At 38.8% G+C, this 27,109-nt stretch overlaps 1 protein-coding gene across 2 annotated transcripts in view; it reads left to right on the forward strand.

Annotated features, from left to right (window-relative positions):
- Positions 1–27,109, forward strand: part of PIK3R4 (phosphoinositide-3-kinase regulatory subunit 4) — an 81,285-nt gene that overhangs the window by 14,088 nt on the left and 40,088 nt on the right. For both annotated transcript variants that reach the window (XR_007515597.1, XM_049870747.1), the window contains exons 5-7: positions 2,486–2,620; positions 4,415–4,636; positions 10,516–10,689. Coding sequence is in view for 1 of the 2 variants with exons in the window: in XM_049870747.1 (XP_049726704.1) it covers positions 2,486–2,620; positions 4,415–4,636; positions 10,516–10,689 (531 nt within the window). In the remaining variant the exon portion in view is untranslated. The remainder of the gene's footprint in view (positions 1–2,485; positions 2,621–4,414; positions 4,637–10,515; positions 10,690–27,109) is intronic.

Here is a 27,109-nt window from a genome sequence, read left to right on the forward strand (position 1 = left end):
CATCATGCCAACTTGTTTTACTTGTGTAATTCTCACTCAAAACCAGGTGGTACAGATTCATGTTGTTAGCTCCCAAAATCAATTTGAACATGCTTATTTCTGAATGGCAAATCTTACTGAAATATTTACATAATCTTTTAATTTATTTCTACAGTATAATCTGATAGAGATCAAGGATTTTATTTTGAAATCTTTGTGAAAAGTACATAATATGCCTCTGGTGATGATATTGTCACTGTTTTATGATTTGCCTGTCATTGTTAGTAATGATGCATGTGAAAAACGGTCTTTGCATTCTGACTTTGCCTCTGTGCACATCCACAAAGTAAGTGGTGGTTATTGGTTGTATTTCAAACACATGTATTTATCTATCTATTTAGTTATTTATGGATCCCAGTTTCAGTAGCCGTATAGGTATAAACTTCAGGCCTAGACAAACGAGAATTTCCTGAAGATACAGAGTGCTTCTCATTTATAACAAACCTTATTTATAATTCACTTGGCAAATATAAATCATTGAACCAAATCAAATCAAATGAAAGCTTATAGGTTTTTAAAAAGAAGCTTATTGTCTTTACTCAAGTTTCATGACTCTATTTTTGGCTCGCTGAATCTTAGTCTGTTCTCAGTTACGTTAAATAAGTTGTGATGTGTAGGTGCCACGTTACCATCATGATGGTTATTTACAGCCATAGCATACTCATAGCTACTATTTATTGAAAAACCTCTGCATGTCAGGGCATCTACTGCTCAAGTTGCAGGGATTGTTGCAACGAACCCTTGGAACCACCTTAAGCAGATAGATGTTATATTACCCCTCATTTTATGGGTGAGGAAATTGAGACTTGGCGAAGCTGAGTAATTGGACTGAAATGTCTGAAGAATCAGGTCTGATTCTTTCTTAATTCTCAGAGCTGCGGGCATAGACTTTGATTTTAAAGCAACCTTAATTTTCTTTGGTCTTCTGGCTCTTTTTGGTGAGAGAGTCCATGACAATCCAAGGCCAGTTCCAGTACCTTCCAGTGTCCCTCCATCATGACTGAATGTGTGATAAAATAGCCTTTTTAAGTACAGCTAGAAGTCTATTTGAACTTGTGTGGTTAAATATAGTTAAGCCACATGTGTCAGTAATGATGAAAGTTGGAAATCAATATAATTTTCTTACTTTATAGTACTTTAAAGATGCTAGTATAGGTTTGTATCTTATGTAAAGTGAACTTGCACGTACGCTGTGGTTTATGGGTTTAAAAGGGGAAATAAGCATAAATGTAGTCAGATTTTAGAGGTGAGGAAAGAGACTCCTCCTACTGAAGATGGTTCATTAAAGTGAAATTTTGACTTATTGGGGGATGGTCCAGAACTCTCCTCTCTTTAGAGTGAGCAGGTATTATGAGTATTAACATCTTGGTTATTTAGAGATAAGATTTTGTTCTGTTCAGAACAATGTCGAGTCTGGCAGGGGTGGAGAGTGGGACCCCAAGATAAAAGGAATCGTTGTATTTAATAGGATTTGCTATTGTGAGCTATAGCTCGATTTCAGAAGTAAGGAAAAAGTAAGTTTCAGAACCAGTACAATAAGGTAGTAAACTTTATGTTCAATTCTATCTACTAATAAGGAAAAGTACAGTCTTTGGTTGGTTATGGGCATATGTTGAGAAGCAAGAAGTGAGAGGGAAAGAAGGGAAGAGAAACAAGAATTAATAAAAATGAGAGGAAGAGGAAAGTATAGGCAAATGAGAGGAAGGGGAAAGTATAAGCAAAGTGCAGATGTAACAGCAAACGTGACAGCAGAAATCAGAAGTAGGTATTTTTGCAGTGCTGAGGAGAGTCAGACAGTTGTCTTAATAATAGACTATCAGGAAGAGAAAGACAGCTGCAGAAATGTGGCGCGGTGTCACATCGTCTGCTAAGAACTTCACAGCATCACCTGTAAGGCAATCTAACCATGGCTGATTCAGTTTGTTAATGGGTCTTTGAGGTAGATGTGACTTCTCATTTATGTAGAAACTGAGCCTCAGGTTGGTGAAGCGGTCAGCTAAAAAGTGGCAGGGTCGAGTTGTGAGCTTAGCTCTGTCTGATTCCAAAACCCAGCTTGATCTGTTATTTTTATGTGAAGGTTTCTCTGTTAGCTTAATAAATACCTCTAACTTGTCAAGATACTGTTTATAGGGTAGGTCTCTGTAAAAAGATTAGGTTTTTTTTTTTTTGGCCACAATAAATTTGGGACTAGAATTTGGGCCGTTGATGTATTTTTCTTTTAAAAAAGCATGTTTCATTATTAAAACTGGAGGTTTGGGGATAGTTATAAATTATGAGATGAGTTATTAAAAATCTGATTAGGGTTAAGTGCTAAATTCAAAAGTCCTACTTTTCCCCCTTTGTTTTATGATTGTTGTTTATATGTGTAAAGACTTAGGAAAACTTATAAACATTCCAGAGATTTAAGATGATACTTATTATAAGTCACCCTGTTTTTATCTTACAGAAAACATAGCATTGCTGGCAGAAACAGCTCTGAGATTCCTGGAATTAGTGCAGTTAAAAAATCTCAATATGGAAAATGACCCAAATAGTGAAGAAATAGATGAAGTTACACATCCCAATGGAAATTATGACACAGGTAGTATAATTTTCTCCTCCAGATTTCCTATTTTTAAGACTGAATTGTTAATGCTAACTTGTAAAACCTATCATTTGTAATTTTCATGTAAAATCAAGGAAAACCAGGTACATAGATGGGAGGGATTCTGGGTTCCTGATCGTTCTCTCTGTTCTCTGACACTGTCATCTGACCAGAAAATGTCTCCATAGATTCTAAAGTCAGTTGTTTTTCAGCCAGAATTGATTTGTGTCAACAGTAAAGCTAGTGGAATTATATAATTCTTATAAAGAATCTAAACTCTCCATGTATGAGTATCTTCTGAGTATCCTCAACCACAGATTGTTTTTAGTTCATAGCATCTCTGGCTTACATAGCAAAACCCTCATTTTACTGTAAAAGAACAGATGTGATGGTAAACTCTTTGAGGCCAGAGCCCCTGTGTTAGGGTTCTTTACATTCACATAGCTCTTACCAGGTTTTCAGTTAACGTTTGTTGATTTAGAAGTTAAGTAATATATTTAGATCTATTCCAAGATGTTTCTAGTTGAAAAAAACTGCTGAAATCTAGTTTTCAGATTTGTATGCTATAGACAGCTGTAGTTACTCTGTTACTTGTTAGAATGGTACCATTTTTAGACAGCATATTATCTAGATCTGAATATTATTAAATGATTTAAAATTTATGAGAGGAATTACCAGGAAGGAAAGCCTAGATTTGTCTTTCAGTGGTAGAATTCTCACCTTCCTTGTGAGGCACCCGGGTTTGACTCCCAGCCGTCAGTGGTGGTTTGTATGTTCTGTGATGCCGAACAGGTTTCAGCAGAGCTTTCAAACTAAGATGAACTAGGAAGAAAGGCCCGGTGGTCTAATTCTGAAAATCAGCCAGTGAGAATTCTGTGGATCACGATGGTCCCAGCTACAATTGATCATGAGGATGGTGCAGGACTGGGCAGCGTTTTGTTCTGTGGTGCGTGGAGTCACCATGGGTCAGGGCCAACTTGACAGCAGCTAAGAACAACAAATTGGGAAATAATACTGTCATACATTGTATGATCACAATGGAATTAGGTAGTAAGACTTTTTAGTTAAAGTTTTTCTTCAGGTGAGCATATAAGTTTGCATAGCAGACCTTCTTTTCTGGTATGTAGCTGGACCAAGACTGGCTTTTGTCTTCCTTTATGTAATCAACAAATAATTTTTAAATGTAAACTCTGCATCGGGCAACTATGTTCTGCCCTAGGCACATACATTTTAGTAAGGGGAAGACAGATAACTAAGTAAATAAATGAAAAAGGTAAGATGAAAAGTGGTTGGAGAAGAAGGCAGGGGCCAGGTCACGTAAAGCCCTCACAGGACTTGCCTGTGGACTTGAAAAACAATGTATTTTCCAGCTTTCTAAAGTGTAATAAAACTGTCTTTAAAAATGCTTACTAAAAGTGTTAACCTTTATCATCAGATTTTATCGTGAACCTAATCCAGTACGTTCAAATCCTTTATTAAGTCATCTTTTTGGGGCAACATGATCTCCTTTCTGGTGCTTCTCTACAATTTTCTCCTTGGGCTTCATACATGGAGCTTTTTAATTAGTGAGATAATGACCATGCTGTGGCACCTGCTTATTCGGATGTTCCTCAATTTATATTTCAGTTTTCCACCTGTCCTTCAGAGCTTTGGATAGTGGACAAACTTAGTGGTTATAGACGTTCTACGGCAGCTTCTGTAATATCCTATCCCCTGAGGAGTAAGAAAGAAGACTGAGTCTATAGGTATGGGTAGAAATTTTTATCCTATCTTTATTATTTTTTTTTTCAGAGCTCCAAGCCTTACATGAAATGGTCCAGCAGAAAGTTGTCACTTTGCTAAGTGACCCAGAAAATATTGTGAAACAAACCCTGATGGAAAATGGAATAACACGGCTTTGTGTATTCTTTGGACGTCAGAAAGCCAACGATGTGTTGTTGTCCCACATGATCACTTTCCTAAATGATAAGAATGATTGGCATTTGCGTGGAGCTTTTTTTGATAGTATAGTTGGTATGTTTTTTGTTTTTAAATTCATCTTTGAAATTTTGAATCATCCTTCCAAACAAAGAATTTAATGGAATTTGAAGGATAAGTGACAGTACTACCAAAGTTCGTTAATAATGAAATTAATTCCTAGTATTTATGTCTGTCTTCATGCTGCTATTGGATGATAAAAGTATCTTCGCTGATCAAAGGATTGATTAATTAAACTGTGATAAAGCCACTTGAAGGAATACCATGTGATAATTAAAAGCCGTATTTTAAAAGAATATTTAATGACTGGGGAAAATACAATGAAATATTGTTTACATGACTAAAGTAGGCTGTAATCTACTTACAGTATCCCAGTTGTGTAAAGGTGGTAACAAAAGTCATGTATGTTTGGAAAAAAGGCTGGACTGCACTGATAATGTTTATAGTGGCTATTGCTAGGCCTTGGATTATAGGTGATTGTTTTCTTTGCATTTTCCATATTTGTTAAGTTTTCTACAGTAAGCATGCATCACTTTTAGAATCAGAAAGTAACAGTTAAAATGTAATCGTATTTGAAAATCAGTCTAATTAGAAAGAAAGTTAAAACTTTTACAGGCTTTGCCTTGTGCAAACTGAAAACTGAAAAATTAAGCAGTGTTGTGTTTTTTAAAATTTCTGTTCTTTTATGTTGCACTTCTGGTTTTTCAGCTTTATCTAGAGAATGTAGATGTCTTGTATTTTTATCTGGATGACTCCTATTACGTTTAGATTCAAAATTAGAAAGAAAGTGAACTTTACTTTGAGTGGGTTAAGTTTGATACAGGGTATAGTATTTTTCTCTCTTGAATAACTGATGCCTTTCTCCCCAGATATACTGGTCTTCTCATGTTTAGATTTGGTCAGTATTATATGCCAAAGCCATGTTGTTTATTTATTTTTATTGTACTTTAGATGAAGGTTTACAGAACAAGTTAGTTTCTCATTAAACAGTCCACATATTATTTTATGACATTGGTTAACAGCCCCACCATTTGTCAACACTCTCCCTTCTCAACCTCGGATTCCCTATTACCAGCTTTCCTGTTCTCTCCTGCCTTCTAGTCCTTGCCCCTGGGCTGGTGTGCCCCTTTAGTCTCGTTTTGTGGGCCTGCCCAATCTTTGGCTGAAGGGTGAACCTCAGTAGTGACTTCTTTACTGGGCTGAAGGGTTTCCGGGGGCCATACTCTCAGGGTTTCTCCAGTCTCTTGTCAAGCTAGCGAGTCTGGTCTTTCTTTTTCAGTTAGAATTTTGTTCTACATTTTTCTCCAGCTCTTTCCGGGACCCTGTATTGTGATCCTTGTCAGAGCAGTCAGTGGTGGTAGCCAGGTACCATCTCGTTGTACTGGACTCAGTCTGGTAGAGGCTGTGGTAGATGTGGTCCATTAGTCCTTTGTAATAACTTTTCCCTTGTATCTCTAATTTTCTTCATTCTTCCTTGCTCTCAAAGGGGTAAGACCCGTGGAGTATCCTAGATGGCCGCTCATAGGCAAAGCCATGTTATTATGATCACCTACTGACCCTTTTTATTTCATTTCCTACATGATTATAATAGCTTGTCTGGTACTCTAAAAGGCTTAAAGATTAATTATTTCTATGCATCGTGTATTAGTTTCCTAAGGCTGCTGAAACAAGATACCAGAAATTGGGTGACTTATTAAGGACGGAGACTTATTGTCGCACAGATTGGAGGCTAGTAGTCTAAATTTAGGCTATCATCAGGGCTGTGTTCTCTCCGAAGGCTCTAGGGGAAGATCCTTTCTTGGCATTTCCTAGCATTGCTTGGCTTGTGGATGCATCTTCACATGGCCCTCTTCTTGTTTGTGTCTCTTTTTTTCTTTTATAAGGATCACCCTGTTCTTGTATGACCTCATGTTAACTGATAACACCTTCAAAGACCCTATTTCCAAGCAAGGTCACATTCAGAGGTACAGGGGTTAGGATTTGAACATATCTTTTTGGGAGACACAATTCAATCCATAACACATTGGAAAACTTGACTGGTATCCAGACTTTCTCATGAGGTAAGTAGGTCCTGCAGGTCTTCCCCTTCTCTTTCCATCTTATCTGTCCCATTCTGTCATATATACTGAGGCACTTCATGATTAAAAGCAGGTCAGGCATTATGTTTTGGTTCCCAATAAAGTAGGAAAGTTACTGCTATAAAGTTTGGAGTTGGATATTTTTTCCTAAAAATTATTAAAAAAAAGGAAAGATACTCATATGGCAGTAGTATTGATATTTCTGCAATTGCTGTCATTTAATGTTTCAGCAAAAAGGGCACTTGCTACTTTAGAAAACTTTTAAATTGCTTGCTATTTTTGCTTTGTTATTCCTGGTTGTTCATATTACTGTTATACCTCCTCTTTTCCGGTGTCTTTAGTTTGTCTTTTATTTTTGCATTACTGTACTTTACTGAAGTGTCTCATTCTTACATCTTGGACTCTTAACTCAGTTCCTGAATGTAGTATACTTTGCTTCTCATATCTTTCTGTCTTCTTCTTCCAAATGATTTTATTTCCTCTACCTTTTCTTGGGAAAAGGTGGTTCTTAGAACTTCCTCCATCTATTGGTCAATTCATGTATGTTTTGTCTCTCTTTTTAAAATTTTTATTGTGCTTTAAGTGAAAGTTTACAAATCAAGTCAGTCTCTCATACGAAAATTTACATACACCTTGCTATATACTCCTAACTGCTCTACCCCTAATGAGACAGCCCGGTCCTTCCCTTCACTCTCTCTTTTCGTGTCCGTTACACCAGCTTCTAACCCCCTCTCCCCTCCAGATAGGAGATGCCAACGTAGTCTCAAGTGTCTACTTCATCCAGAAAGCTCATTCTTCACCAGCATCTTTTTCTATCCCATTGTCCAGTCCAATCCCCGTCTGAAGAGTTGGCTTTGGGACTGGTTCCTGTCCTGGGCTAACAGAAGGTCTGGGGACCATGACCTCTGGGGTCCTTCTAGTCTCAGTCAGACCATTAATCTGGTCTTTTTATGAGAATTTGGGATCTGCATCCCACTGCTCTCCTGCTCCTTCAGGGGTTCTCTGTTGTGTTCCCTGTCAGGTCAGTCATCAGTTGTAGCCGGGCATCATCTAGTTCTTTTGGTCTCAGGCTAACGTAGTCTCTGGTTTATGTGGCCCTTTCTGCCTCTTGGGCTCATTATTACCTTGTGTCTTTGGTGTTTTTCATTCTCTTTTGCTCCAGGTGGGTTGAAATCAATTGATGCATTTTAGATGACCACTTGCTAGTGTTTAAGACCCCAGATGCCACTCTCCACAGTGGGATGCAGAATGTTTTCTTAATAGATTTTATTATGCCAGTTGACTTAGAGAGACACTTGATATCTTGACTGCTGCTTCCATGGGTGTTGATTGTGGAAATCCTTGACAAATAACTATCATTTCTTGGCAAATACTTTTCTCAGGTTGTTCTTTAGCTTGGTTTTTATTTTTAATGTATTTTTAGCAACTTTTATGTGGTCAATTTATTTGATCTTTGGCTTTGTGATTTTTTTTTTTAAACTTTTGTCCTTGAAGCCTCTTTCTATTCCAGAAGTTAGGTTAATAATCTGTTTTAATGCTTTCTTTTTCACACTTTACTGTACTGTTTAGTTGATCTTTATTTTGGGGTATGTGATTTATAAATTTTTTTTCTTCTTGGAAATGTAGCCAATTTTCTCGACACCATTTAATGAACAATTCGTTTCTTCCCTATTAATTTGAGAAGTTTTCTTTATCTTCTGTTGCATGCATGTCTGTCAGGGTCAGTTTTCTGGGTATCTACTTTATTTCATTGGTTTCTCTATTCTGATATTCATATTATACTCTAATAGCCACATCAGATTTTCATTATTATATATTTATTATCAACTTTAGTGTCTGCTAGGGTAAGTTCCACAGATGTCACTCTTCTTTTCCAAAATATTTTTAGCTATTTTAGTTCTTTGTACACTTCAGTTTATAAAGTTCTTAAATATAATCTGCTGAAATTTTAGATGATTTCTAAAATTATTTTTTTCAATCACAGGAAACGTGCTTTTAAAAATATCTCTTCTTTATGCCAGGTGAAGATTAAATCACTCATGTTATACCCTGATCCCTCTTTCCTTCAGTTTTTGATATGTAGGTTACTGTTTTCAGTACTTCAGTTTTTTGTTTTTGTTATTTTAAATAATTAAATCTATTTCTTATTGATGTACTTCTGATTTGCCACAAGGAAAGTTATGCCCCTCTCCTTCTCTCCAACTCTCTCCTGTATTTTTGGTAATTGAAAAATCAAGTAATTGTTGAAAATCCAACTAGCATTTTCATTTTCATGGTTGGTAATATTTATATACTGTTCTCTTAATAAAGAAACCCTGGTGGTGTACTGGTTAAGAACTACATCTGCTAACCAAAAGGTGGTCAGTTCAGACCCACCAGGCGCTCCTTGGAAACTCTGTGGGGCAGCTCTACTCTGTCCTGTAGGGTCCCTGTGAGTCGGAATCGACTTGGTTTTTTGGAATCATAATATCAGTCTTCTGTGCTTTGTGTACATTGATTCTCAAAGTTCAAAAAAATTTACATGATTCTGAATGTACAAATTTTATTGACTAGAGAGCCAAATAGTACATTATATTTCCTTTACCTCCATCCCAAAGCTAGAACCCCTCTACTACTTGATAAGAATGTTTATAGCATCAAGGTGAATTGATTCTCCTTTCCTTCTCTACCAGTTACTGAAAACACAGTACATTTTAGTTTGTTTCATATTTAGACCATGACTTTCTTGAATAATTTTTTTTTTTTTTTTTGCCATGGAGTTTCAGATTCCTTTGTTTTCCTTTTAGAGAGAGAAGAGATACATGCTTTCTTCACCATATTTGTTGCCGATTTTTAATTTTGTTCTTGATTACATTCTTGAAATTTATTGGCTTTCAATTTTAATTTGGCCTGATTGATTTATAGATCTTTGCTAGCTATCATCTTGCTGGGTTTTTTTCCCTTGGAATTCCTGGGTTAGATCTACCATTTTCTACATTCTGCTCTTTCTTACTATTTTGCTGGAGTGCATCCCCTCTGCTGGCCTTGCCATGTATTGAAATTACCTATTTTGTTCTCATATTTAATTGACAGTTTGAGTGTAGAATTTCATTCATAACTTTGAAGGGCTTGCCTGTTGTCTCTAACCTCCGTTGCTGCTGAGGATCATCAGATTCCAGTCTGATTCACTTCCCCCATTAAAAATCTAAACCCACTGCCGTGGAATTGATGCTGATTCATAGCGACCCTGTAGGACAGAGTAGAGCTGCCCCGTAAGCTTTCCAAGGTGTAAATCTTTGTGGAAGCAGACTGCCACATCTTTGTCCTGCAGAGCAACTGGTCGGTTCGAACCGCTGACCTTTTGGTTAGCAGCTGAGCACTTAAACACTGCACCACCAGGACTCTTTTTTTCCTTTTTAAAAACCAAACCAAACCCAACCCAACCCAACCCGTTGCTGTCAAGTCACTTCGACTCATAGCAACCCTATAGGAGGACAGAGTAGAACCGCCCTATAGAGTATCCAGGGATTCAACTGCTGGATTCAGACTGCTGACCTTTTGGTTAGCAGCTGTAGATCTTAACCACTACGCCACCAGGGTTTCCTTTCCTTTTTAGGAGATCTGTATTTTCCTTTCTTAGGATTTTTTCTTAAGATTTTTCTTTTCCTTGGTGTCCTGAAATTTCTTGACGATTTGCTTTGGTGTGGATCTTTTATTGTAGTGTAGGAAGTGTGATGCCCACTCTTCCTTGATCATTGCTCACTTGGTAGGCTCTTTGATTAATTTTATTTTTTTATTTAATGATACTTTCTACTTTCAGGTCTCAAATAATCATGCAGTGTTATTTCTCTTTTCCAGGTGTTGCTGCCTATGTTGGCTGGCAAAGCTCCTCAATTCTCAAACCCCTGCTGCAACAAGGCCTTAGTGATGCCGAGGAATTTGTTATTGTTAAAGCTCTCAATGCCCTTACCTGTATGTGCCAGTTAGGTCTGCTACAAAAACCTCATGTCTATGAATTTGCCAGTGATATTGGTAAGTTTCTCTCTCTCAGACTTACGATGAGAAAATTAGAGCATGAAAGGAGAAGTAACAACGGATAGACCATTGTCAAAGGTCTAGGCAATATAGAGTCAGAATTTCAACTTGTCCTACTGTTGATTGTGTGTGTGTATGTGTGTGTACATGCATGTGTGTACGTGTGTACTTGCACTGAATGTGAGAGGCCCATAGGCAGACTGACAGGATTATTTGGTAAATATTTCATTGTTTTATCTGTGTTTAAATCTTTGTGACCCTTGAAATATGAAGTTTTTAAAGCTGTTGTTTTTTAAATGATGTGGATAAAGACATGACTGCTCTGGAGATTAAACTAATTTTTTGGACACTTGACCACTAGTCAAGCTGAAAATTGGCTGTGGAGGATTATCTATGACATCTGTCATTGCATTGATTGCCAGTTAAGAAATTATAGTATTGAAGTTACTACTGTTAGTAATTTTATAAATCAATGAAAGCCATTAATTCCCTGACCTTAATAACACTTATGTATTTCCCTGAAAGTTTTAGAATTCAGAGTAAGACCAGACAAGTCAATATGGCAAATTCTAAAATTAAGAATATCTGGAACATTTTAGTCTTACTATCTCTTCATCTTAAGATAGGAAGCAATGTAAGATTGCCAGTTGGCTCTGTACTGAAGAAACATAAAACCTTAGAAAATTGTCTTTTTTGTAAAAAAATACCTAATTGCTACTGAATGCTTTGCCAAGGAAAATTAGTAGAAAGCCAGAACTGGTTAAACTTGATCGTAGGTTTTCCTTGAGGCAGTTTACAGCAGGAAAAGATTCAGTTTTTATTGTTTATTTGATTGTTGAGAAACGAGATGGTGGCTAGTAGATATGTGACATTTATAGAAAATTTTAAGACACAAATGTAGCTGTTTTAAAAAAACAAAAGGGAAATTAAAGCATGCCTATGTAAGTTTCAAGGAGCCCTGGTGAAACAGTGGTTAAGTGCTTGTCTGCTAATCGAAAGCTCAGTGGTTTGAATCTACCAGCTGTTCCACGGGAGAAAGATGTGGCAGCCTACTTCTGTAAAGATTTCACCCTTGGAAACTCTGTGGGGCGGTTCTGCTCTGTCTTATGTGGTTGCTAAGAGTTGGAATTGGCTTGATAGCAGTGCGGTTTTTTTTTTTGGTGTATGTAAATTTCTATTTTTTTCAACCCTGTTCGTTTCCTAGGACTGCCATAACAAGTTACCACAAACTGGTTGCTTAAAACAACAGAAATTAATTTTCTAACAGTTTCGAAGGCTGTTGTGGTGTTCTTTTGTGCTGTCTGGTCAATTCCGACTCATAGCGACCCTATAAGGACTCTCTGGGACGGAGTTGAATTGCCCCATAGGATTTTATAGGCTGTACTGTTTAACAGGAGCAGGTTGCCAGATCTTTTCTTTCACGGAGTGGCCGGTGGGTTCAAACCACCAACCTTTCTGTAAGCAGCTGAGTGCTTAGCTGTTGCACCATCAGGGCTCTCTTCTGGAGGATAGAAGTATGAAATCTAGGTGTTGGCAGAGCCATGCTCTCTGTGAAGACTCTAGGGGAGAATCTGTCCCATGGCTTTCTCTTAGGTTCTGGTATTGCCAGGAATCCTTGATGTTCCTTGGCTTGTAGACACGTTAATCTCTGCCTCCGTCATCACATGTTGTTCTCCTTGTGTGTCTGTTTCTGTATCTACTTTCTTTCTTTTTTAAAATTGTGCTTCAGGTAAAAGTTTACAGCTCAAATTAATTTGTCATACAAAAATTTATACACATATTGTTATGTGACCGTAGTTGCAGCCCCTATAATGTGACAGCACACTCCCTCTTTCCACCCCGGGTTTCCCATGTCCGTTCAACCAGCTCCTATCCCTTTCTGCCTTCTCATCCCGCCTCTGGACAGGAGCTGCCCATTTAGTCTCCTGTATAAAAAAAAAAAAAAAATTTTTTTTTTTTTTTATCTACTTGAAGTAAGAAGCACACGCCTCATGAGTATTATTTTACATTTTATAGTCCAGTCTAATCTCTGTTTGAAGAGTTGGCTTTGGCAGTGATTTTAGTTCTGGGTTAACAGAGTGTCTGGGGGCCATGTCTGGGGTTCCTCAAGTCTCAGTCAGATCATTAAGCCTGGTCTTTTTACGTGAATTTGAGTTCTGCACCACGCTGTGCTCCTCCTCCGTCAGGGACTCTCTGTTGTGTTCACTGTCAGGGCAGTCGGTGGTGGTAGCCAGGCACTGTCTAGTTCTTCTGGACCCAGGCTGATGGACTCTGGTTTCTGTGGCCCTATTGTCTCTTGGGCTGATATTTTCCTTGTGTCTTTGGTGTTCTTCATTTTCCTTTGTTCCAGGTAGGTTGAGACCAATTGATACATCTTAGATGGCTGCTTGCAAGCTTTTAAGACCCCATACGCCACTCACCAAAGTTGGATGCAGAACATTTACTTAATAAACTTAGTTATGCCAATTGACCTAGGTGTTCCCTGAATCCATGGTGCCTAGACACCCGCCCCTGCTACTCTGTTCTTTGAAGTGTTTGGTTGCGTTAGGAAACTTCTTAGCTTTTGGTTTCGTCCAGTTGTGCTGACTTCCCCTGTATTGTGTGTTGTCCTTCCCTTTGCCTAAGATAATTCTTGTCTACTGTCTAGTTAGTGAATTCCCCTCTCCCTTCCTCCTCACCTTTGTAACCATCAAAGAATGTTTTCTTCTGTGTTTAAACCTTTTCTTGAGTTCTTATAGTAGCAGTCTCATACAATATTTGTCCTTTTGTGAGTGACTAATTTCACTCAGCGTAATGTCTTCCAGATTCATCCATGTTATGAGATGTTTCACAAATTTACCATTGTTCTTTATTGTTGTGTAGTATTTCATTGTGTGACTATACCATAATTTATCCATTCATCTGTTGATGGGCTCCTAGGATGTTTCCATCTTTTTGCTGTTGTGAACAGTGCTGCAATGAACATGGGTGTGCATATATGTATTCATGTGAGGGCTCTAATTTCCCTAGGATATATTCAAGCAATGGGATTACTGGATTTTATGGTACTTCTAGCTTTTTAAGAAAGCACCAAATGGATTTCCAAAGTGGTTGTACCATTTTACATTCCCACCAGCAGTGTCTACACAACCTCTCCGACATTTGTTATTTTGTGTTTTTTTGGATTAATGCTAGCCTTGTTGGGGTGAGACGGTATTTCATGGTAGTTTTGATTTGCATCTCTCTAATGGCTAATGATCATGAGCATTTCCTCATATGTCTGTTAGCCGCCTGAATGTGTCTTCTTTGGTGAAGTGCCTGTTCATATCCTTTGCCCATTTTTTAATTGGGTTATTTGTCTTTTTGTGGTTGAAGTTTTGCAGTATCTTGTAGATTTTAGAGTTTAGACCTTGACTGGTTATGTCATAACCCCAAATTTTTTTCCAGTCTGTAGGTTGTCTTTTTACTCTTTTGGTGAAGCCTTTTGATGAGACTAAGTGTTGAATTTTTGGATCTTCCGGTTTTCTAGTTTCTCTTCTGGTATTTGTGCACTGTTAGTTATGTTTTGTATTCTGTTTATGCCATGAATTAGGGCTCCTAGCATTGTCTCTATTTTTTCTTTCATGATTTTTATTGTTTTAGATTTTATATTTAGGTATTTGATCCATTTTGAATTAGTTTTTGTACATTGTGTGAGGTACGGGTCTTGTTTTATTTTTTTGCAGTTGGTTATCCATATATGCCAGCGCCATTTGTTAAAGAGATGGTCTTTTTCTCCACTTAAGAGACTTTGGGCCTTTGTTAAATATCATCTGCTAATATGTGGATGAATTTATGCCTGGATTCTCAGTTCTGCTCCATTGGTCTAGGTACCTGTTGTTGTACCAGTACCAGCCTGTTTTGACTACTGCGGTGGTATACTAGGTTCTGAAATCAGGTTGTGTGAAGCCTCCCACTTTGTTCTTCTTCTTCAGTAATGCTTTACTTATCTGAGGCCTCTTCCCTTGCCATACAAAGTTACTGATTTGTTCCTCCATCTTGTTAAAAAACGTCATTGCAATTTGGATAGGGATTGTGTTGTATCTGTAGATCGCTTTTGGTAGAATTGACATTTTCACAATGTTGAGTCTTCCTATCCACAAGCAAGGTATGTTTTGGTTTCTTGCAGTAGTGTCTTGTAGTTTTCTTTGTATAGGTCTTTTACATCCCTGGTTAGATTTATTCCTAAGTATTTTACCTTTTGGGGGCTATTATAAATGGTATTGATTTGGTGATTTACTCTTTGAAGTTCTCTCTGTTGGTGTAGAGAAATCCAACTGATTTTTGTATGTTTATCTTATATCCTGGTACTTTGCAGAAATCTATTAGTTCCAGTAGTTTTCTTGTGCATTCTTTGGGATTTTCTGTGTATAAGATCATGTCATCTGCAAATAGAGTTGCTCTTACTTCTTTCTTACCAATTTGGATGCCCTTTATTCTTTTTCTAGCCTAATTGCTCTGGCTAGGACCTCCAGCACAATGTTGAATAAGAGTGGTGATAAAGGGCACCTTTGCCTGGTTCCTGTTCTCAAGGGGAATGCTTTCAGACTGTCTCCATTTAGAATGATGTTGGCTGTTGTCTTTGTATAACTGCCTTTATACATTTCTGTGTCCCAACGGTTCTGGTAGGATGTGTTTTCAGTTGAGGAAATTCCTTTCTGTTCTATTTCTTTGAGAATTTTTATCATGAATGGGTGTTGGACTTAGTCAAATGCCTTTTTTTTGCATCAATTGGTAAGATTGTGTGGTTCTTCCTTATCTTTTATTTATGTGATGGATTACATTGATTGTTTTTCTAGTGGTGAACATACCAGCATACCTGGTATGAATCCCACTTGGTCATGATGAATTATTTTTTGTTAAGTTGTTAAATTCTGTTGTCTAGAATTTTGTTGAGGATTTTTGCATCTATGTTCATGAGGGATATTGGTCTGCAGTTTTCTTTTTTTGTGGTGTCTTTACATGGTTTTGGTGTCAGGGTTATGCTGGCTTCATAGAATGATTTTGGGAATTGTCCATCCTTTTCCATGCTCTGAAATATCTTTAGTAGTAGTGGTGTTAACTCTTCTCTGAATGTTTGGTAGAATTCTCTGGTGAAGCTGTCAGGGCCAGGGCTTTTTTTTGTTTGGGAGTTTTTTAATTACCTCTTCAATTTCTTCTTTTGTTATAGGTTTATTTCTTTTTTGTATTAGTTCAGGTAGGTAATGTGTTTCCAAAAATTTGTCTGTTTCTTTTAGGCTTTCAAATTTGTTGAAGTACAGTTTTTCATAGTATTCTATTCTGATTCTTTTAATTTCAGTTGGGTCTCTTGTGACATCACCCGTTCTCATTTCTTATTTGGGTTATTTGCTTCCTCTCCTGTTTTTCTTTTGTCAGTTTGGCCAGTGGTTTTTTCGATTTTGTTGATCTTTTCAAAGAACCAGCTTTTGGTCTTGTTAACTCTTTCAGTTGCTTTTCTATTCTCTATTTCATTTGTTTCTGCCTTTAATTTTTATTATTTCCTTTTTTCTGGAGCCCGTGGGCTTCTTTTGCTGCTCTTTTTGTTTGTTCGAGTTGTAGGGTTAATGTACAGATTTTGGCCCTTTCTTCTTTTTAGATGTGTGCATTTATTGATATAAATTGACCTCTGAGCACTGCTTTTGCTGTGTCCCAAAGGTTCTGGTGGGATGTGTTTTCATTCTCATTTGATTTTGTGAATTTCTTTATTCTGTCCTTAATTTCTTCAATAACCCAGTGGTTTTTGACCAAGCTGTTGTTCAGTTTCCATGTATTTGATTTTTTTCCCTTGCTTTTTCTGTTATTGATTTCTACTTTTGTGGCTTTATGGTCAGAAAAAATGGTTTGTAATATTTTGGTCTGTTGGCTTCTGTTAAGGCTTGCTCTGTGGCCTAATATGTGGCCTGTTCTGGAGAATGTTCCATGTGCATTGGAAAAGAAAGTATACTTGGCTGCTGTTGGATGGAGTGTTCTGTATATGTCTATGAGATCAAATTGGTTGATTGTGGCATTTAGATCTTCAGTGTCTTTATTGAGTTTCTTTCTGGATGTTCAGTCCTTCACCGAAAGTGGTGTGTTGAAGTCTCCTGCTACTATTGTGGAGCTGTCTATTTCTCTTTTCAATGCAGTTAGAGTTTGTTTTATGTATTATATTTATGTCCACCTGGTTTATTGACCCTTTAATCATTAAATAGTGTCCTTCCTTATCCTTTGTGGTGGATTTTGCTTTAAAGTCTATTTTGTCAGAGATTAATATTGCCACTCCTGCTCTTTTTGGGTTGTTGTTTGGCTGATATATTTTTTCCATCCTTTGAGTTTTAGTTTGCGTGTTTGAGTTTGAGTTGTGTCTCTTGTAGGCAGCATATAGACGGATGGTGTTTTTTTGTCCATTCTGTCACTGTATATTTCTTTATTGATGCATTTAGTCTGTTTACATTCAGTGTAATTATTGATAAGTATGAGTTTATTGCTGTCATTTTGATGTTTTTTTTTGTGTTGCTGAGTTTCTTTGTTCCACTGAATTTTCTGTGCTTTTAGTAGTTTTTTTAATGTATTTTTCTTTTAATCTTTTTCACTGCTGTTAATTTTGTATTTGCTGAGTCTTTATTTTTTCTTGTTTTTTATTTTGATGTGTAGGATTGTTAGTTGCCCTTGTGGTTACCTTAATATTTACCTTTATTTTTCTAAGTTTAAGCCAATCTTTTACTTCTTGATATTGCCATGACTTCCTCTCCATATAAAAATTCTGTGACTACATTATTTAGTCCCTTTTTTGTTTTAATGTTGTCATCCTTTACATATTGATGTCTCTGTTTTCCTATTTTCAGTGTTTTAGCTTTGATTTGCTTTTGTGAGTTCCCTATTTGGGTCGACATTTCGTTGTTTTGCCCTGTGTTCTAGTCTTGGGTTGTTATCTGATGTTACTGATTTTCTAACCAGAGAACTCCCTTTAGTATTCCTTGTAATTTTGGTTTGGCTTTTACAAATCCCCTTAACTTCTGTTTATCTGGAAATGCCCAAATTTTGTCATCATATTTGAGAGATAGTTTTGATGGATATATAATTCTTGGCTGGCAGTTTTTTTCCTTCAAGGCTTTATATATGTTATCCTATTGCCTTCTTGCCTGCATGGTTTCTGCTGAGTACTCCAAGCTTAGTCTTACTGACTCTCCTTTGTAGGTGACTTATTTCTTTGTAGCTGCTCTTAAAATTATATCTTTGGTTTTGGCAAGTTGGATTATAAAATGTCTCGGTGACTTTCTTTTGGTATCTACCCTGTGTGTGGTTCAATCAGCTTCTTGGAAAGATATCTTCTCATCTTTCACAATATCAGGGAAGTTTTCTGCCAACAAATCTTTAATAATTCCCTTTATTTTCTGTTATCCCACCCTGCCCCCCTCCCCCCTAGTTCTGGTACTGCAGTCACTTGTAGATTATTCCTTTTGATAAAGTCCCACGTAATTCTTATGGTATTGTTATATTTTTAATTTTTTTATATGATTTTTCCTCAAATAAATTGGTGTCAAGTGCTTTATCTTCAGTTGCACTAATTTTGACTTCCATTGCCTTAGTTCTACTCCTATGACTTTCTGTTGTTGTCTGATTCTGAAATTTTATTGTTAATCTTTTGGATTTCTGTTTGCTGTCTCTCTGTGGATTCTTGTAGCCTATTAAATTTGTCATTATGCTCTTGTATAGCCTTCTTTAGTTCCTCTGTTGCGTTGCTGTGTGTTCCTTGGCTTAGTATGTGTTTTGCCTGATCTCTTGAAGAGTTGTATATATTAATCTTTTGAGTTCTATGTCCGGTGACTCCAAGACTTTATCTTCCTCTGGGAGGCTTCTTGATTCTTTGTTTTGGTTACTTGCTGAACCCATCATCGTCTTCATCTTTACATGATTTGATATTGATTATTATCTCTGAGCCATCAGTAAGTTATTATATGTATTTTATGTTTGTTTACTCTATGCTAGCTTCTTGTTTTGTTTTGATATGCCTAAATAGGCTGGTCATGTGAGCTGCTTTGATCATTGTCATCTTTGAAGCTCTCACATCCTGTCACCAGGTGGTTAGAGCTGTTACTGGGTATGCGAGCCCTGGAGTCCATTTGCTTTTCTTGTGTGGATTTAGCTGAGGTGTCCAGGTCGTTGGTCACTGAGTGTGTGGTGCAGGTTCTCACTTACAGTCCTAGGTGGGTAGGGCTACGTAGGGGTGATTGGAGTAAGCACAGGTATCTGGCTGCAGTAGGGGGTTATGTGCTGAGCAAGGTAGGGGGCTGATGGCTGCCCCTGGATGCCTGGGTTGAAGGTGTGTCTGTGTTTCCTAGAGCACATAGCAGGGTGGGTTTTGCAGCTGGACTTTGGGCATCCAGTGCTATTGGCAGTGAGGACTGGGAGGCACCACTTATTCTTGGACCCTTGTTGCGGGTGGCTAGGTGGAGTGGGTGGAGCCACCAGTCCTCAGGGCCCTGATATGGGTAGGTGAGGACCCTGCTTAATGGGCTGAGCAGTGTCAAATATCACGAATCTGCCAAGCCCCCTTAGCTGTTGCAGCTGAAAATAGGCTCCAGATATGTACTGTGTTGTACTGTGCTAATGAGGGCCTACACTGTTGACATGGGTCCACACAGGTCTAGGCAGGGGCGAAAGGCATTTAAAGTCTGTGGACTTCTTATGCCTGTACCTAGGTAAAGGGGCTGTGTGTGCCCTGAGTTCCTGGATTAGGGGAGCTGGCAGATTATTTTTTCCTGTTAATTTGTTCCCTCTCCAAAGCTGGGAGAATGGCTCAGGGTGCAAGACGGGTTCTACTTGCGGCCCAGGGGGTGCAGCAGTCGCTGAAGCTGGTCCGGTACTGGAGCAGAGTGGGGAGCGGATATGTAAATAGGACAGAGGTACTTCCCAGGGGGCGAAGGATTTTTTTGATCCTGCGGGGTAGGTTAGACACTTGCATTTAACTTTTGCAGATTTAGCACCGCTTCTCTCTGGTTCTGGAGGCTTGAGCAGACTCTCTGCTGCTTGGTTTCTTCCAGTGTGGAAAACTCATCCCGAATGCTACTGCTTGCCTCAGCCTGTGCATGCCGGCCGATCCAGCCTGTGGAGTGCCAGCCAGGTCAGGTCTGGCAAATGGTCACTGCTTCTAAACTGTCTCTCCCTCCTGCTGCCACTCACTTCGACTCCTCAACTTTATCTTTGATTTTCAGGGCTCCGAGATTGTCATATATAATGGATTCACTTGTTTTTTTCGGGTCTTTGTTGTAAGAGGGACCACAGGAAGCATCTGACTGCTCTGCCATCTTGCCCCTCACCCCCGCCATCTTGGGCCTGCCTCTCCTTTTCTTATAAAGATACCAGTCATATTGGATTACAGCCCACCCTAATCTGGTGTGACCTGATCTTAACTTGATTACATCTGCAAAGACCCTATTTTCAAATAAGGTCAAATTCACAGATACTGTGGGGTTAGGGCTTCAATATAACTTATTTGGTGGGGGGACACAGTTCAACATTCTCACATTCTAATATCTTGACTTTGATCCTCCTCATTTTAATGACTATCTTCTGTATATAAATATGAACTCCTGTAATTGTAATACATTTCTTCTCTTGCCTAGTTATTTGGAAATTATTTTTCAAATTAAATATAGCTTATAATTAGCATTTTATTTATTTCAAAAATGTTTAGGCAGTATTTAAACAAAAATCGTCATAGCTTTTACCCTTCCCCTTAAATTTTGCTGAGATTTTTCTGGGCCCAGTTATTTCTAGGCATTGAACACAAGATGAACATATGGGATACTCATGTATCTTTAGTGTCAAAATAAATTATTTTCTTTAGGTACAGAATAAACCTCATGTGGTACGATTTCTTTCATGGGGAAGTCTCTTAGATCCAGACCTGAACTTGATACCAGCTATGCAAATAAAAGCCTTGCTAAGAAAAATCAAGTTGACATTTTGAACTATCTAAAAGAAAAATAGTTTTTAGGAATTTTAAAACACTTGTTAAATGACAAGCTGTATATGTATCTTTTTGTTCTGTCTTTAAACTGCAAGTAGTCAGTCTGTTATAGTGACACTTAAAGGGAATGGTGGTGGTAGTGGTGGTGGCGCCATCTATCATGATTCCCTTGCTAGTCCATTTTATATGTGTATTTCTTTAGATGAAGATTTATAGAAAACATTGGTTTCTCATTAAACGATTAATACACATACTGTTTTGTTGCATGGGTTGCCAACCCAGCAACTTGTCAACATTCTCTCCACCTTGACCTTGGGTTCCCCATTTCCATTCATCCAGCTTCCCTGTCCTTTCCTGCCTTCTCGTCCTTGCTCTTGGGCTGGTGTGCCCATTTAGTCTCGTATATATGTTGAGCAACGTGTATTGTTTGTTTTATGGGCCTGTCTAATCATTGACTGAAGGGTGAACCTCAGGCGTGACTTCAGTACTCAGTGAAAAAGGTGTCTGGGGGCCATACTCCCAGGGTTTCTCCAGTCTGTGTCAGATCATTCAGTCTGGTCTTTTTTTTTTTTAAATTGTACTTTAGATGAAGGTTTGTAGGGAAAACTAGCTAACTAGCTTCTCATTAAACAATAGGCATATTATTTTGTGACATTGGTTGCCAACCCCACGACATGTCAACGCTCTCCCCTTCTCAACCTTTGGTTCCCCATTACCAGCTTTCCTGTCTTCTGCTTTCTTGTCCTTGCCCCTGGGCTGGTGTGCCCGTTTAGTCTAGTTTTATTTTATGGGCCTGTCTAATCTTTGGCTGAAGGATGAACCTCAAGAACGACTTCATTACTAAGGTACAAGGATTTCCAGGTGCCATACTCTCGGGGTTTCCCCAGTCTTTGTCAGACCAGTAAGTCTACTCTTTTTCTTTTCTTTGAGTTAGAATTTTGTTCTACGTTTTTCTCCAGCTCTCTAGGACCCTTTCTTGTGATCCCTGTCAGAGCAGTTGGTGGTGGTAGCTGGGTACCATCCAGTTGTGCTGGACTCGGTCTGGTGGAGGCTGTGGTAGATGTGGTCCATTAGTCCTTTAGACTAATATTTCCCTTGTGTCTTTGGTTTTCTTCATTCTCCCTTGCTCCAGTCGGGGTGGGACCAGTGGAGTATCTTAGATGGCTGCTCACAAGCATTTAAGACCCTAGACGCTACTCACCAAAGTAGGATGTAGGAGGTTTTCTTTATAAACTATGTTATGCCAATTGAGCTAGATGTCCTCCGAGACCATGGTCCCCAGCCCTCAACCTAGTAATTCGGTCCCTCAGGGATTTTGGATGTGTCTATGAAGCTTCCATGACCTTGCCTTGGTCAAGTTGTGCTGACTTCCCCAGTGTTGTGTACTGTCTTACCCTTGATGTTGTTGGTTCTCTAACCAAAGGACTCTCTCTAGTAATTCTAGAAAGTTTGGTTTGGTTTTTACATATTCCCTTAATTTCTGTTTATCTGGAAATGTCCTAATTTCGCCGTCATATTTGAGCAAGAGTTTTGCAGGATATATTATTCTCATTTGGCTATTTTTTTCTATCAAGGTTTTATATATATCATCCCATTGCCCTCTTGTCTGCATGGATTCTGCTGAGTAATCAGAGTTTAGTCTTATTGCTTTTCCTTTATGTGACTTTTTGTTCTTCTCAAGCTATTCTCAGGATTCTTTCTTTGTCTTTGGTTATGGCTAATGTGATTATGATATGTCCTGGTGCCTTGGTTTTCAGGTCTGTCTTGTATGGGGTTCCTTCAGCTTCTTGGATGGTCAGCTTTTCATATTTCGTGATATTAGGGAAGTTTTCTGTTAGTAAATCTTCAACAATCCTGTGTTTTCCATTTTCTCCCCCTCTTCTGGAACTCTGATCACACGCAGATTATTGCTTTTGATTGTATCCCACATCATTCTCAGGTTTTCTTCATTTTCCTCAAAGTGATATCCAAGGATTTGTCTTCAATTTTGCTGATTCTGTTTTCTGTTGTTTCCGATTTGCACAGCCTGTCTCTGAAGTCTGTTGTTTATCTTTTAGATTTCTAATTGCTGTATTTATATGATTTCTAATTGTTTGTTTTTTTGTGACATTTCGTTCCTGTATTATTTTCCTGAATTCTTCCATTGCTTTGTCTGTGTTTTCCCTGATTTTGTCTATTTTTTCCTTATTTTTGTCTGTGTTTTCCTTCACCTCTTTCTTAATCTCTTGGAAAAACCAAAAAACCAAACCCGTTGCCGGCGAGTCGATTCCCACTTGTAGCAACCCTATAGGACAGAGTAGAACTGCCCTATAGTGTTTCCAAGGAGTGCCTGGTGGATTTGAACTGCTAACCTTTAGGTTAGCAGCCGTAGCACTTAACCACTATTCCATCAGGGTTTCCTTGGAGAGGGCTGAATATTAGACTTTAGAATTCTCTATCAGGTAGCCCCATGCCTCTTCCTTCACTGGAGGGACTTCTGGTGTTTTATTTTGGTCACTTTCTTGAACCACCCTGTCCTGTTTTTTTTTTAAAATATGTTTTGATCTTGTCTGCTGTCTCTGGGACATTCAGAATTATTTTCTTCGCTTATTGATTACAGACTTGTTTGCTTTGTTCTGTTCTTTGTTTGGTTATGTCTAGGCAGGTGGGCTGGGCATGCTTTGTTGTTTGCGGGCACGATACTTCTCACCACCTTGTCCAAGTGGGCAGAACCAGTTGCTCAGCTATGGTGCAGCAGGGCAGGTCCAGTGGGGGCGGGGGCGGGGGCGGGGGGATGGTGTGGATCATCGGCAGCAAGAGCTGGGGTCAACAGGGCAAGGGTGGGGGTCTAAGCCGTTGCTGCTCAGGGCACAGTGCTGAGTGCAGATAGGAGGGAAGGGGAGGATGTTATGTGCGGAAGTATGTGGGTGAACGAAAGAAGAGAGAGAAACGGAAGGTGAAAAAGGAGAAAATAAAAAAAGAAGGAAAAAAGAAAAAATGAAAGAAAAAAGAAAATGAAGGAAAAAAGATTAAAAAAAGTAAATAAAATGGCAGCACAGTAGGGTTTGGCAGGTAGTGGTGAGACAGACCTGGAGAGGCTGTGTGCTGGTGGCCCTCTAGCCAAGCGATGCAGCTTGGCCTGTTGAAAAGGGTTGTGGGTGGCACACGGGGCTAGGCTGGTGAGGGAAAGGAGAGAAGTTAAAGAGAGAAGAAACAAACAAACCAAGAAAACAAAAACAACACTAAAAAAAATAAATGGGATGCTGAGGGAGCTGGCCTTTAGGGGCAGGGTGGAATTGGGATGACAGCCAGCTGATGTCTCTCAATGCTCAGCGCATCATGGCCCATCAGGAATGGGCGGAGACAGCACAGGGCCTATATATACACATACATATACATACGTACATATATACATATATATACATGTATATATATATATATATATGACACTGAGGGAACCAGCCTGTGGGGGTGGTGCAGACCCAGGAGGCGGTGTGCCGGAGATGCAGCACAGCCTGTCACACGGGGCTAGGTGGGTGAGAGAAAGGAAAGGAAGGAAGGAAGGGATAGAGAAAGAACAAACAACAACAGAAAAGAAAATAAAACAAAAAGGTGGCATTGAGGGAGCTGGTTGGTGACAGCAGTTCATGCCTGGGATGGTCATGTGCCACTGAGTCTCTAGCTGAGTGGAAAGGAAGGAAGGGAGAGAGAAGAAACAAAAAAAGTTAATAACAACAGCAAAAAAAAAAAAAAGTCCTGAAGGACCCAGCTGGTGGGGGCAGTGAGCTCGTCTCTCTGGCCACGTGACTGTGGCTGGCTGAAAAGCAGTGGAGGCCACGTAGAGGGAAGAAGGGTGGGATAACGTGTATCACTGGTTACTGAGTGCTCTGTGTCCTGTTGGGAGCTCTGTGAAGTTGCCTTCCTGTACTTCTGTGTGCATTCCTTGGTGGCTGTAGTCCAAGATGGCAAATCCGTGCCACATTAGCTGGTAGAGGGCCTCCACTCTGTTCTCTGTCAGTTTCTTATTCCATTCGATGCTTGATCAAGTTCTTTATCCCTTCATTTGATGCGTAGTGTTCCAGGATTGACATTTGTATGGTTTACTTAGTTTTTCGGGTCTTTGTTGCAGAGGGGACAGCATGATGCTTCTGTCGGTAGCGCCATGTTGCTGTAAAACTATACTCTTGCCATTTTCCCCTGTCTTTGTCCCCAGATAATTGGAATATGTTTGATGGAGAAAAGATCGAGTATACTGTTTTACAATAAAAGAAATTCTCTTGATTCAGTTTTCTTCTTTTTTGAGTATTTATGGTGCTTTGTGTCAATCAGTTATTGATACAATAATGTGGAGTAACAATCAACCACAGAATCTCAGTAAATATTCTCACTCACCTTCAGTGGGTTGTTGGGTGACTCCCCTTCTAGCTGTGTATCTGTGTACTGTCTGGGGTGATTGTGATCCATCTGTCTCATTCTGGGGCCCAGGTTGGAGGAACAGCAGCTACCTGGATTATGTTCTCATAGTGATGGCAGAAGCACGAGGGGTAAAGCCTAGCTCTGCAGCACATTTCAAGACTCTGTTTGTGTCACTTCCACTAACATCCCACTGGTCTAAGCAAGTAGCATGGCTGAGCCAAAACCAAGGGAAAGGGGAGTATCCTTTGTTCTCCATGAATGAGCCCTTGGTAAGGCTGTGGTTGTGTAATGCTAGTGTTCTGGAAACTAAAGAATGGGGACCAATAATTCAGTCTAATACAGTGTTTAACTCCTGCCAAGCCAGTATAGAGTTAGCTACTTTCTGGGGGTTTTAGTGGTCTCCAGGCCTCATTTTCTCTGTTGCCAAAGGAAATCTACCAGTGCTTCTTTGTTGAATGGATCAGAGTCTGCAGGATATTTACACAATAACCAAACTCTCTCTCTCTATACTTAGAAGAATTAGAAATGGGAGAACTTAGAGATATTTTGAATAAATCTTTTCTCCTTCCCCTTTTTATGAAGGTAATGTTTGCATCAAAGAGCCCTGATGGTGCAGTGGTTAAGCACTTGGCTGCTAACCAGAAGGTTGGCAATTCAAACCTATTCCCTGTTCCATGGAAGAAAGATTTGCCTTTCTGCTTCTGTAAAGATTATAGCCTTGGAAACGCTATGGGGCAGTTCTGCTGCATCTTACAGGGTTGCCATGAGTTGGAATCAACTCCACAGCAATGGGTTTTAATGTTTGCATATTACAGTATTTTGGTTATTAGGACAAATTTCTTATAAGTATACTCTAAATGGAGATAATGTCTTTGCATATTCAGAACTAATATAAATGCTTTTTTTTGTTTTTAGAAGTTTCAATTTTTTTTAAAATCAGGTTAGTTTTACTTTAATTAGTTGAAATCATTGGTTTTAGGTTTAATACACAAAATTCTTAAAAGAGGGTGAAAATTTTCTGGTTTAATCTTATATTTTAAACTTATAAGAATAGGTATAACATTTTCTACCTCTTTAATTTCCATCCATAATGACTTGTGAATGATCTATTAGTTTTATTTTTTTATGTAATTAATTTTGTTGTTGTTAAGAGCATACACAGCAAAACATACACCAATTCATCAGTTCTACATATATAATTCAGTGACACTGATTTACATTCTTGGAGTTGTGGAACCGTTGTCACCCACCTTTTCTTAAAAGAGCATAGTGTTCAAGGCAGGCATTCTTTACTAGTTAAGCTAAGCTTTTGTTTGATTTTAAGAAGACTTAAGGGAATATTTTTGGTTTAAGGTTTAAAGATTATCTAGGGGAATAGTTTCAGGGGTTCATCCAACCTACGTGGTTCCAGAAAGTCTGGATTCAATGAAAATTTAATATTCTGTTCTGCATTTTATCCCTTTTGATCAGGATTCTTCTATAGAATCTTCATTCAAACTGTTCAATAGTGGTAGCTGGGCACCATCCGGTTCTTCTAGTCTCATGGCAGAGGAGGCAGTTGTTCATGAAGGCAATTAGCCATACATTCCATTTCCTCCTCTGCAAAGGGTGCTGATGGAATTTTGATGGGCTTTGCATTGAATTTATAAATCGCTTTGGGTAGTACTGACAGCTTAACTATATCACACCTTCGGTTGCAGCAATACATTGACAGGGAATTGCCAGAAATTCAAGCTGGATTCAGAAGAGGATGTGGAACAAGGGATATCATTGCTGATGTCAGATGGATCTTGGCCAAAAGCAGAGAGTACCAGAAAGATGTTTACCTGTGTTTTATTGAATATGCAAAGGCATTCGACCATGTGGATCGCAACAAATTATGGCTAACATTGCAAAGAATGGAAATTCCAGAATACTTAATTGTGCTTGTAAGGAACCTGTACTTAGACCAAGAGGCAGTCATATGAACAGAACAAGGGAATACTGCATGGTTTCAAGTCAAGAAGGGTGTGTGTCAGGGTTGTATCCTTTCACCATACTTGTTCATTCCGC

The sequence above is a fragment of the Elephas maximus genome, chromosome 27, assembly GCF_024166365.1.
Source record: "Elephas maximus indicus isolate mEleMax1 chromosome 27, mEleMax1 primary haplotype, whole genome shotgun sequence".
Lineage (NCBI taxonomy): Eukaryota > Metazoa > Chordata > Mammalia > Proboscidea > Elephantidae > Elephas > Elephas maximus.